Source organism: Taeniopygia guttata, chromosome 3, assembly GCF_048771995.1.
Source record: "Taeniopygia guttata chromosome 3, bTaeGut7.mat, whole genome shotgun sequence".
Classification (NCBI taxonomy): domain Eukaryota; kingdom Metazoa; phylum Chordata; class Aves; order Passeriformes; family Estrildidae; genus Taeniopygia; species Taeniopygia guttata.
In genome coordinates this window covers 83,277,254-83,291,052 of record NC_133027.1, presented here as the reverse complement: position 1 = coordinate 83,291,052, position 13,799 = coordinate 83,277,254, and the positions used below count along the sequence as shown (strand labels likewise).

Below are 13,799 nucleotides of genomic sequence, written 5' to 3'. Positions count from 1 at the left end.
GAAGGATAAAAATGACAAGACACACCCAATTTCCTCCATCTTGTCCCCTTTGGACCCCTAATCTAGGATCCTAAAATTTTACTTTTGCACCCGTGCCACACTTAATTATTACTCATATCAAACACTCAGAGCTTGTAATTCATCCTGTAAGATTGAAAACTCTTTTCCATGGGACGAGATCAGAGACAGTGTCTCTGGGGGCTCTGTACAGGGGGGTTCCTGACCCCCTGCCAGGGTCGCAGGCCCTCCAGGGCAGCCAGAGGGAAGCCCTGGATTCCCACATTGTATGACTTTGTCTTCTATTCTCTTGTTCCAGGTGCAAGAAATAATTCTGTTTGTTTCCAGGGAATGCAGAATCAAGCCCAAAAACCAAAAGTCTGTTGCAGGGATTTCTGTTAAGGCTCAAAAAACAAGCATTTTAATTTGAGATAATGTACAGCATTACAAATGGATCTCATTAATTCTGAGTGGGTGCTTGGGCTTTGAAGTTATTGTGCCTCCCTGTACCACTGCCAAAGATATAAGCATGAGCATATATATATATGAGCATATATAGCATTAAATAGGATACAACGTGAAAGAAAAAGTAAATTTAATATTATGTTTATGCCCTTGTAAATGTTATTGCCCACAGTTATGGGATTAGAAAGGGAAGAAACAGAGTTCAGGTAGTCTGTTTAGGTAAAGCACACTTTTCCTGGGATCTTAGATGATCCATTTACTCTTAAGCTTTATTTCTGCCATTGAAATTTAGTAATAATTGTAAATATATGTCTTGATCCTGTCAGAAGACTGCAAATCCCTGGGGGATCTTCAGGTGAAATGTTCACTAGCAATATAGATTACATCATTGCTTGGACTCAGGTCTTATAATTTCCTTGTTTTCAAAATTTAATTTTATTGCTGGTTGTTCCTAACTAAGGTCAAATCCTCATCTCTTATACTTGCAGATAAATGAGGAATTATTGCTGAATTCAACGACACTATAATGTATTACAATCCTCACTAAAGCATCTAGCTCTGCTCCTTGAAGTTTTTGCTGATTGTTTCATGAAACATATAGTGGAGGAGGCTGTTTATATTCCTTTTGGAGACTGGATTTTTCCTCTGAATACCTAAGCAATTATTAGATATCTACCTATATTGCCTTGTATGATGATTGTACTCCCTTCCATTTATATAAATTCTCTTTCACAATGTGGCCCTGTGCTTTCTTTGGGATTTTTTCCCTCACCATGAATTCCCAAATTTCTAGTCAGAACAATCCCTTTTATTTACTGTCTGTCATTACCGGCTGCTACTCCGAAGTTTTATACATCTTTTTCCCATCCTTATATGCATTAAGCTGCAATTTTTCACTTCTGGCTTGGTTTAAATAATGTAAATCCTTGTCTGATTGTATTACTGCTTGTTATTTATGGTGCCATGGTGTACACTTTTATGTGCAGACTGGGGAATCTTCTTTTGTATGCAGTCATGGAGATCATCTTTATAAATAATGGAAAAGCTTACAATTGTGATTATACATCTCTTTGCAATACCTGCATAACCATTGTGTCTCTAGCACTGAAAAGACACCTCAAAGACATGTGAAAGAGAAACTTTGTCTTTTATATGCACTCTTTCCATGGAAATTCTTGTTTCCTTAGACAAAAACAAAAACAGAGAGCCTTGTTCATCTTGGAATGCCTCATCTCCTGAGAATATATAATGTGAGGCTCTCAGTGCCACACTTTAATTAGTGGTAAGATGACCTGTCGCTTATATGACCAAGCTGCATCTTGTGCACCTCTTCCACAGCTTCACCAAAAGGGAAACTGGGGCTTTAAGAAATAATAGAGCAGACATAATTATTGAGGCATGTGCTTGAGATATTGCTACTGTTGATACTGCTTCTCCTTTCTATCAACACCAGTCCTTGTGACAGCTGAGGCAGTTCAGTCATGTTTTGCTGGAAGGGCAGGTTTCTAAGAGGAAGCTTAAATAAGCAAAGCAAAGATCTCTTCAGTCTTTCTGCACAGAAGCAGGGTAAGAACATGGCCTATGAGAAAGAGCCAAGTCACTCACCATTGCTGTCTCCCTCCTCCCCAGGGAGCTGATGGCAGCAGGAATGACAGCAGCCTCGTCATCAATCACAAAAGCAGAGAAGTTCCTTTAGAGAGCCTGCCTTGCTGATGCTGCAAATGTGTTTAATGGATTTGGCTGATCTGTCTGTAGGATCTGTAGCTATCAAGCCAGGTTGGAATAGAACAAAGTAACATATGGCACATCACATGCTTGGAAGGCCACTCCTGCACAGGCTGAGTTTCATGTATTTAACTTAGAGACTGCTAAACATGGCTAAACTGTGCAAGGATCTGTGACTGTGGCTTAACGATGGCAGGCAGCTCAGCCCTACACAGCCTCTTGCTCACTCTCTCCAGTAGGATGTGCAAGGGTAAAAGGGAAAACTTGTGTGTTGAAATAAAGATAGTTTACTAGAAAGAGAAAAAGTTTCATGTGCAGGCAGAGCAAAATAAAGAATTCATCCACTATTTCCCATGGGCAGGCAGTGCTCAGCCATCTCCAGGAAAGCAGGGGTTCCTCACTTGTAATGGCCATAACTCTGATCATTTCCCTCTTTCTCCTTCTTCCCCCAATTTTGTATGGTGAGCTACTATGTGGTGGGGGATATCCTTTCAGGTGCTTGGGATCTTCCATCACAACTGTGTCCCCTCCCCTCTTCTTGTGCACCCACAGGCTACTTGATGGCAGGGTGACATGAGACACTGTAAGGCCTTGACTCTCTATAAGCTGCTCAGCAGTAACTAAAATGCCTCTGTGCCATCAACACCATTCCCATCATAAATCCAGAGCACAGTCCCATACCCCAGCTATTGTGAAGGAACTAAACCTGGTACGGACTATAAAATAAATTAAACAGGAACAGGAAATATTCCTGGGCACTGGCACTCAATCATCGTAGTCCTGCATTGTTAACAAGGTCCCTGGCATGGTGTTGGACACTTTTCTCTCCCAAACAACTGCAGGCATGGCTCTTAAATTAGCATGGGCAAGGGAGCATCTTGCAGACTGTTGGATATGGCCATATCATAGCAGAGGACAAGAATTACGGGGAAAGCTGCCAGTTCTCCATTTTGTGCCAGGTAACAGTTTTTATCTTGTTTAATCTACTACATAGATACTGTGTGTCTAAAGACCCTTTTGAAAAATTTGTATTAAGTGGGAAGAAAGGAAGGGGAGAAATGCTCTAAACAATCACTGAAGTGAAGCAAAATATATGCTTGATTTTGAAAGGCACCAAGGAAAAGATGAGATCTTGAAATTCATGGCAGTGAACTGTACTTGTCCTGTGCACAGAGAAATAAATTCTCATCAGAGTGGGGGAAGCAGAATAAATTTTTGCAGTAGTGTATTGGAGCTTTAAGTTAGCATCTGCTCACTGTAGCAGTAGGCAGTGGGTGCATACTTACATACCTGCTGATCCACTGCTGCAGGGAAGACAAAATTTGTCAGCTGATCCCATGTTGCTCATGCTGGGATCGTTGAAGGCTGTTTTGGCTTATTCACCTCTTATGAAAATGCCACTTTCAGTATGTTTAAAGATATTATCAAAAAAAAAAAAAAATCCCAGCACATGGGCTGAGTTAAGCTGTTATTGGTCCCATCATAAGTACAGGTACATGGAGAATGTCAGAAGCTGGAAGGAATCTTTCTCTTGCTTGAGGCAGCACATGGGCTACCCAGTTATGCAGTTCTGAAACACAGACTTACCTTAAAGAGATCATAAGGAAGCAGAAGGAAAGCCAGGAACCCAGTCTGTGTGTGGGGAGCATTAAGAAAAGACTTAAGAAAAGTTTTCCATGATGGGATGATCCTCATGTCTTCTTTGGTGTTTCATTGGGGGTTTTTTTGTGGTTTGTTTTTTTGTTGTTGTTGTTGTTGGGTTTGATTGTTTGTTTGTTTGTTTGTTTGTTTTTTGTTGGTTGGTTGTTGTTGTTGTTTTGGTTTTTTAGGAGTAGAAGAAAGTTGCAGTGCTCTCTGAATCTAGTAAATGGTGAAGTAGAAATGTTAGAGCTGAATGGTTGATCTGATGCATATGCTGGTTTGAGACAGAGTTGGTGCTCAGCATTGTCTTTCAACTGTACCAAACCATAGTGACAAACTCACAATTTCTGCTGCCGTGAACAGTACAGGAAACCACTGAGATGTGACCAAGCATATTTCACACAAGATTTTACTGGATGATTATTAAAGTTGCATTGTCCAACTGAAAAAGTGTGCAATCGTGATAAGTGCACATTTTTTGAATAACATGATTGGTGTTTGCATACAGTCTAGCCACCATTATTGCTAGAAATCCAAATTCAGCTGCTGTACAGGATGGGGTTGATGAGCCAGTAAAGTTTTAGCAGTTAAGCAAGATAGAAAGAGAGGAACTGTTGTAAAAAAAGAGGAGACCTTCATGCTCTAATGCTATTGCTTTTTCAGCTATTTTCAGTGCTTTTCCAAAACATCAGTATCAGCAACAGCCATTTCCACCAACAGCAAGAGTGAGCAGGCCTATGTGTTTTCTAATTTGTGCTGAAGCCTAGGAGTGTTACCTTTGCGAAAGTAGAAATAGAGGACAACGAGGCCTGTTTGCACATGCTTCCTGACCAGGTTACACTGGCATAATTCATCCCAGTTTACTTGTTTGTCATTTTTTCTAAATGCGATCATATTTCCATTAAAGCAATGTCCACTTATACAATCCTGCATTTGTTGCATTCTGGGTCAGTCTGTTTATCTTGACCTCCTAGATTTCATGTTAGCATGAACAACTAATTGTCTCATAATCTGTAAGAAAAATCTCTTAACATACTTAAGAGGTAGTTTCATATTGTCTGAGCACAGAGAAAGGCTTCAAACTTTACATCCCTCATTCAAAAGCATGTATGGGATGGCCTATGGGATGTATGGGATGGCCTGGATTTTCTTGTGCTGTAGTACTTTGTAGCTGGCTCCAGCAAAAATGCATGCTTCACACCATTATTTACAACTGTAACAGTGAGAAATTACAAAACCTACTCTTCATTAACCTCCAATAAGGCTATTTCTGCAGCCAGTGATTGCCATTACATTGATGGAGTGCTGAAACAGCTCAATAGTCCTGGCTGGCCTGTCTCTCCTGTGACTGCACTGCAGCTCCTGCCTCCCACCACTACCCAGAACACATCCAGCAGAAGCTGCTCAAATGATTGATGAGAAAAGCAGCTCATAAAGGCAAGCAGAGTGCCTGAAGCAACAGCTGTCTAGCCCTGTCCCTGCAGTAATTAGATAAATGAACCTCAAATGAAATCTTACAGGCAAGAGAAGGAAGTTATAAAATCCCCAGTGTCAATCTCTGCCTGTGTTGCCTCATCCCAGTCTGTGTTTGTAGCTCTTGGTGTGTGATACAGATTAGACACAGTTTTCCTCTCCCTCCTGTGCCTACAGGGGTCCTGCAGACAGACCCCCGTAGGCACAGGAGACATAGCAGTGTCAGGGGCTGGACTCTGCTTTTTTTTTTTTTTTATTTGTTTGGCACCAGTTCTACTTTGCAGAGTGTGCTGAACCTTTGTCCTTCTCCACAGAGTATGAACATAACAAAAGGTCTGCAACAGGTCACAAACTGAGTTTGTCTGGAGAAAAACCTGCAATTAGCAAATTCTTTCTTCTAGAAATAGTAGGTGTGTTTATGGGATGCATTAGATTAAAAAGGAGAAAGAAAAATGGCTCAGGCAACTGAAATTTTCATAGAGCTGATTAAAAGTTTTATGCTTATTTTTACAGTACAGTAGTATAGTGATAATACATCAGTTCCCTAGGTTTTCCCTTGATGCTACTGAATGGTACCCATGAAGGAGCCCATCAATGCCAATAAAGAGAATTTATGAAAAAAAGTAGATTTTTATACATATTCAAAAAATGTATATGCTTTTTAAAATGGTGTATAAAATTGAAATACATGCATGTATGTGTGAAATAAGTACATAGACAAATATACAAAAAAACCCAAAAACCATACCTGTTGAGAAAGCCTGAACAGTAGAGATCTGATTCTGCTTTTATTTGTGGCATTTCACATCTGGAGTAATATTGTGGAATTCAATGGCTGTAGAACTCATGTAAGAACAAGTCATGTCTTTGAAGGCAGGAACTGAAATGCAGAGAAGTAAATGGGGGTGGTGTTGGATTAAATAGTTGTCCAGTAAACTCATAAGAGAAAATACATTAAAAAATGCTACCAGCATGAGCAGAACTAAGAAGTGAAGTTATAACCTGTAAAAAGCACAGAAGTAATGCAGAATAAGTGACCTTTTCTTTTATTCTGTCTCTCCACTCCTAAGCTAGAGTAATTCTTGCTGACTTCAGCCAGATTTGCATGGGTATAACAGATCAAAATTAGGCCCAGGTTGTTTGTTTTAGCAAGAACACATGTCTCAGGGGGTTGCTTTCACATTTCCCCATAGAACAATCAGAGGTGAATCTAAGGCTGGGCACTGTCAAGACCTGATCACTGGAATTCAAATGAGAATTTCTGGCAGACTGAGCGGTCCCATTAATTGCAAGTGGTATCTCTGAGATGCTTTAATTACAAGAGATTAGTGGGAAACTCTAGCAGTGGGCTGAAGGAGTAATGACACATAGCAAGTGAAGCAGAATGCCTTTCTTCTTTTTAAAGAGAAGTTCAATTTATACTTTATTTAAATATAAATTGCAAGCATAAAGTATTAACATTCTTAAACTTCACTCTTCAGTTAGTTTCAAATTAATCATACTGTATTTCTGAGTTCCCCAGAGCAGCACCATGATCTTCAGCCTGTCTGTTCCTTAAATTGAGCTGAAGTCTTTTAAGTCCAGTAAGTTCCTGTGCTATCCCCATAGCTGGCTGAGTTACATTTGCCCATCCTTGTGCTGCCTCTCCTGTGGTGTGGATTTTCAGGGGCCATCACAAACTCTGAGCTTTCCCTGTTAATCCCCCAGCTATAAATTGCATGAAGGACTGTGAAACAACAGAGCAGGAAGCTGTGGTCTCCCATAATTACTACTGCTGTTAGTTGATTTACTCTAGTCATAACCACTGTTGGGAAATGCTTTGCCTGAATTCTTGGATTTAGGTTACAAGCATAATAATGTTTCATAATGGGGTGTGGAAAAAGTGGTGACTGCCAGTCCTTTGAGGCCAGGCAGTGACTGGATCTCTCAGTGTGCCTGGCAGTGAAGTAAGCTGTGACTCTGCCTCCTGTACAGGTGGACAGTGTGAAATAGGTTGCACCACAGGCTCAGTCATACTGCATTCAGACACAGACATCAGGAGGGGTCCTAGATCCCCAGTCTCAGGCTGATTCCCAGATCACAAGCTTACCTTTCTTCTCAGAATTTATATCTGGCTCAATGTTTTAAAATCTGTTTTGGTCTGCCTAGTTCATTGTGCCACTGCTGCATACATAATTCTGAATGTGTTTCTCAGGACAGAAGTTTGCCTGTTTTGCCTTCCCATTGGGTTTGTTTTAGAGTCACAGCTCCCATGGCATATAGGGGACATGGAGTCTGCACAGATGGGATCTAATTGTTTTCTGAATTAATGGAATGTAAATCAAGAGTAATTTGAAAGGATCTTACTAGTGGGAAACTGGTCTGGAAGATATTAAGTGCCTACAAATTACCAGATGAGTTCAAATCATCTATTGTTACTACTTGTATTCTGCATCCATGACACTCATGTGCCTAGCTTTATCTTGCTGGCATGTAGTTTTGCTGGGGACTGTCACACAGACTTTAGCATGTGTGCACTATGGAATTTGGGCCAGGCACTGTGCTGCCCAGAAGAAGCATTTTTATTATGCTTGGAGCAAAAATAATAACTTTAAGCAGTCTACAGTGTAGGCACCTACATCTCAGGTAAGCTTTTAAGATGCCTGTGGTGTTATAGAGAAAGCATGAGGTATTTGTGGAGTTCATCTGTTATAAAACAAAACATGCAAATTCAGTACTAGAAATGTCTGTTCCTCTCTATTGACTGCAAAGGGGTCAGACAACTGACTCAGATGGAGACAGCTCCTGTAGGCTGATCTAAAAGGAGGTGAGCAGAATTACCTTTGATGTGGTGTCCCAAGGCACACAGACATCTTCATGATGAGTAAGAAGTGGTCCAGCTAAGAGGATATCCACATGTAATCAATACAATATTCTTCTGCCCTAACACATGTGAATGTGCCCTTTTCCAGCCTAAACTATTTTAGGATTCTGTGTAGTCATGGCACTTGGGGACATGACATAGTGGTGGACTTGGCATTTATATTTTAGCAGTTGAACTCAAGATCTTACAGAGTTTTTGTCCAACCCATGCAATTTTGTGATTCTGTGAACCATTAGGTCTCAAACCAAAAATCCCTAATGCACAGAAGTACAAAGGTTTATGGCAATAGCAGCGTTTTTCTTGAGAAATGTCTTTATTTGGCAGTATTGAGGAGCAATATATTCTGTCTGACAGTTCCTGGGGCTTCTGAGTTGGGCACTTTTTTTGTTTTGTTTTGTTTTTTTCTTAATAGAGGTTCATTCCATTTATCTGATGCTAGTAAACTTTCAGAATTTCAGTTAAACTAGTATTTTACTCTTGGGAAAGAGGAACCTGATTCCTTAGCTTCTATCACTATAGCTATTGGAAGTTAGGAGGATTTGTAGTATTCCTTCAGTCAGAAGTGGCAGGTATTAATCTGATTTTGTGTGAACAGGTTTAAATCCAGCCCCATGCCAGTGGTATTATACCATAACAAAGCAAGTGTAGCTGCTGTTAAAACTGCATGCCCATACAGTTTGAGGCCAGAAAGAATTCTTAGACTGCTTGTATATGAAAGGTTGTTAAATTTCACACACGGTCCATTTCCCAAACCCCAAAAAAACTTAGCCCAGAGTATTCTGTTAACTCTACGTTGCACACAAAGATAAGGATCTGAAGGACGTGATTTCACTGCAGCCAAAAATACACATAAACTTACAGGGAAAGAGCTTTCTAAAGCAAGCATTTTATTTAAAGTAGTTGAAGGTTAGAATTTATTTTGTTTTCCAGACGATCAGTCTAATACTCATGATATTGGTATCTACTTAAAAATGTGGGACAGTAAAAGAAAGCCAAAGGCATATGAAGTTGAAAATAGGAAAACAGCACAGGATTGATACTACCCTTTATTTTCTTGCTCCCCATGGATTTATAGATGTACTCCCTTCTCTACTAACTTGACCAATAATGACCAGTGCTTCCCTTCTGATCTTCCTAGGGAGACCTAGGGCTGGAATTAACAGACCTTGCCCAGTCCATGTGGACTGACTGGGTGTGTTGGCTGCTGTTGTCCTCAGCAGAAGTCAGCTCTGCTTAGGGTTGGGTCCAGAAGAATGCCTTTGGCAAGACATTAAAAGTGGCTTTCTACAGTTAGAGGTTAGGTTTCATAAGCAGCACAGCTGAGAACACATTCCTACCCAAGCAGTATTTTTCATTTTTATCTCAGATAATTGTGTAGAACTGAAATTGTGTGAGCAGATTTGTGACCATTTCACCATTTAATGACAACTTATTTTGCCAGGTTCAAATACTGGAGTTAAATTACCTGTTTGACTCACTGTCATACCGAGAAGATGTCACAGAAATACTGAGTAATACCAGTTAATATCTGGTCTCATTCTGTTGTCTTCAAAGGAGTCGTGTCAAAAATTAATTTTCCCAGATTTTACTTCTCAAAGTAGCTGATTTATTCTCATGCAGGGTGAGCTTGGGCCAGCATGAGATGACACCTACATACAAAGAGCAGCAGTCTCAGTGAGACCAACAGGAACTGCAGCACAACTTCTGGGGTTACAACCTCCTCCTGGAATGCATCTGCCATTCCAGCAGCAGATGTGCTCCCACCCTGTGCTGACATGACCCTTTGTGCTCACTTGCATGCTAAATGTGGATGGGTTTAATAGAAGTGACATATGATTAAGGAGCATCAACATGTAAGTTCTGTCTAGTTGGTGTGAATGACAGTCTGCTCTAGGAGAAAGTTGTGCAGGTGTGACTAGAACTAGCAGACAGGTGATGTTCTCCCGCTGAAGTCAGGAGCTCACGTGCGTGCCGGTGGTGAATTTATGGGGAAAACCAAAGCTAGATTGATTGTCATCGGTTTTACTTACATCTAAATTGCTTACCAACTCAGCTAAGGATACAGCATAACCTCATTAAATCTATGAAGATTTATTTTTGTCTCAGGAATAACATCTTATTATGTAGCTATTTAATGAGTTGTGAGCTAACATGTTTTAACAAATCTTTTATCGCTTATTACATTCTCTCCCTTGACAGTAATTTCAAAATCTGACCATTAAAATGAAACTGTTTTCACAACTCTTTGATGATGGCACTGAGAACTGTGCATTTCATCTTTGCTTTTGGATTAGAATTGTAAAGGTGTAAATTATAGATCTGCCTTTTATGGGCTCTTATTGATCAGGCTGTTTCATAGAAACCATAGCAGTTCTGAAAGCTTAGCAGTCTGGAGGATCTTTCAGCTTTCTTAATTGGGCCACCAGGGTATGGTTAATTTTCAATTTATATTGAGAATAAGGCAAGGTGATGTAATATTTCCTCGTTGTACTTGAGTAGCATCAACACTAAAACGCCATGATGTGCGTTGTAATTCTCAATACACAAGTTCTTGCTGAAATAGATTGAGAGCTCTGGCTTCATTCACTTCATAGTTTAGGACAAATTCTGCCTAATACATCCTGTGTGTTTACTGGCTTTCACTGAGACACTAGCTACAAAATGCAAATATGGTTTGGTCAAGTGCAGGTGGAAAATTCATTCAATATACCAGTTGTAGAGAACTGATGAAACTAGTGAGACTAATGAAACCTGCTCATCTTTTGTGTGTTTGCTGACAGGTCAAAGTCATGGTGCGCATTTCTTCCACGCTTGCCAGAGACACGTCTGAGTCCAGCTCTTTCCTAAAAGTTGACCCCCGTAAGAAGCAAATCACACTGTATGACCCACTGGCCTGCGGAGGTCAGAATGCTTTCCAGAAAAGGGGCAGCCAGGTTCCACCCAAGATGTTTGCTTTTGATGCAGTTTTCCCTCAGGATGCATCACAGGTAGGCCCTGTATGATCGGAAGAGTTATCTAAGCAGCCAAATTTATTTCTGCTGCAGCAGTAGAATTTTCAGTGGACTTCTACCAGGGCTGGATTTGGTCTGCCATGATCATCAATAATGAATTTTGGTTATTAAATTTTTGCTGAATAATGGTGTGATTTCTTTATTCTTTAGTGTAAATAATTTCCCCTAAAATTATACATTCCATTAATGTGCTAAATGGTGCCTAATAGGAAAATCCTCAATATCAACAAGTTACTGTGTGTTATAAAATATTACTGTTGGGTGTTTACAGAGATGTGATCAGAACTACAGTTCTCTAATGCAGTCCTCTATTAACTAAGGGATCAAGGATTATTTTTACAGTCTTCTACTGTACAGTTTGCAATAAGAAAATGGAGATTTTAATCCACAGGTTTTTATTAATGAGTATGTATTCAGGTTTCTTATCTTTATTAGACTTTGGTTTGATGAACTATGTTACCCAAACATCACGAGGACAGTAAAAGAGTAAAGAAACATTGCTAAGTATAATTAGAAAATAGTCCTGTAAGGCTGACTCTGTATTCATAAACCAAACAGAGCTAGGACACATCTAAAGTATTGTCACATAATTGTGTCATTAGGTCACTCCCTCACCCAGCCCTAGTCCAAGCAGCTAGCACCTTGCAGGCTAATTAATGCCTGGATGCAGTTCAAGGGACTGGCCTGTGAACACTCCCTTTCTTGACCCATTTTATTTTCTGTTGTAGAAAAACTCTAGAAGCAGCCACGAACTGGGGTGAATTTACTTGATGTGTTGTCAAATGCAAAGTACTTCCCATCAAGGCCTAAACTGTGAATTCTGATTGAGTTTCATCCACTGTTGGTAAGCAGTTGCTGTAGGAGCACTGTCGACCATTCAGCCTGCTTAACCTTAAATCCAAGAATGCTTGGGGTAAATTTCTGTGTTGTACTTCTTAAAATACTGCTACAGTCTTCAGAATGGAGTCTGCTACTGCAGAAAGCTGAGGCGATTCATAATAATGCTGGGTCACCTAGCTAATTCCAAAGAGGCTGTTTGTTCCCTGTACATTCCTTACTCACATGCTAGTGGAATTTAACTTAGTCCATAATTGGGCAAATAATTGAGCCTGCAAAAAATTCCTCATTGTTGGATTATTTTTTTGATCAAAACTCTATTTTAAAATCCCTTAAAAAGGCAGTTCTAACCAACCAACTACACCCCCTAGCAATATGTGTATTTTTTTAACCTCAAAAAGGATGTTGATGCATCAGTGAATGAAACTTACTTAATTTATTTGATCCAGAACAAAGGTCCTGCTTCATGTTCTCACAGAAGTAATGCCATTCCTATCAACAGCACAGGTTACATGAATGAGACAAACAGGATTAGATTTTTTGATACTTCAATATGGTATCTGGAGCAGAGAAGACATTACTACCACTTTCTGGTAAAAATAGTGATTTTCCTTGTTATTGTTAATACTTTTGTTTTCTTTCTTTCCTGTTTTTTTATTCTTTTTTTTTCCCAATACCTGTGACAGGCTGAAGTATGTGCTGGGACTGTGGCTGAGGTGATCCAGTCTGTGGTCAATGGGGCAGATGGCTGCGTGTTCTGCTTTGGTCACGCCAAGCTTGGTTGGTATTGCTAAATTTCCCTAGTCAAGCAGCAAAAAGAATATTTTTAACACAGCATTGCTAGTCTGTTAGGTTAAGGAAAACAAACTTTTATTTCTCTGTGTTTATTAATTATATTTGAAAGTACCTGTGCATGATCTCATGCTACATCTTCACCTATTGCTTACACATTTATTCGCTTTTCTTACTGTGTAAATGTTGGACAGCATGCTCTTTGGAACAGAAGTTACCTTTGAATTATTGCTTCATTTCAGCCCTTAAATATTATAGCAATTTTGTCTTTTCATTGTCTTCAGTTGTTAATGAATGGTCCAACAGTGATCTGCAGTTTTCCAAATGTGCTTGGTGTTTGTGAGGGTTTGCCCAAATGCCACTTTCATCAAGCTGTTTACTATGATTTTCATTCAAGTACTTGATGTTTGTGATGGCACTTTTATGGAGCGTGACTGGGCGCTCAAACTGTTCGATTTGTACTCTATTCCCTTGAACCTCTATTATTGACCTCTTTCTACTGTGTCTCCAAAAAATCTTATTCTAATGGTTAACTGAATGTTGCTGATGGATCAAAACTCAGACTTTGGACATGCTTCAATAGCATTTCAGGTATTCATGGAAGGACAATAAAAAGGAGAATCATCATCATTAACACACTATTATTTTGAAATAACTGGATTTTGAGAGTAATCATATGTTTTGTTCATGTTTATCTAATTGTATTTTGAAAGTACTTTCTCTTGAATGAAGAGGGCTTTATTGCATGTGTGCAATGATCTCCATTCTTTATTGTCTCAAAGAACCACAAATGTACACATATAACTTAGAAGGATAATTCAGTTTTGCGGGTGGTAAAGAAAATCAAGCTGTATCAGGCTATGATTATCCCAAATTATAGGCAACAAAACCTGGAGAGCACAGAATGCTGCAATGCTACCAGGTCTGGTACAATGAATGGAGCAGGTTGATGTTCCAGTTACACCAGATGTCCCCTCTGAACCAGGCAGGAGTGA

The 13,799-nt window shown here is 39.7% G+C and overlaps 1 protein-coding gene across 2 annotated transcripts in view; it reads left to right on the top strand.

The window, feature by feature from the left end:
* The window catches only part of KIF26B (kinesin family member 26B), a 285,876-nt gene that overhangs the window by 205,244 nt on the left and 66,833 nt on the right, over positions 1-13,799 (top strand). For both annotated transcript variants that reach the window (XM_072927225.1, XM_004176410.6), the window contains exons 6-7: positions 10,945-11,151; positions 12,699-12,792. In XM_072927225.1, coding sequence (XP_072783326.1) covers positions 10,945-11,151; positions 12,699-12,792 — 301 coding nt within the window. The remainder of the gene's footprint in view (positions 1-10,944; positions 11,152-12,698; positions 12,793-13,799) is intronic.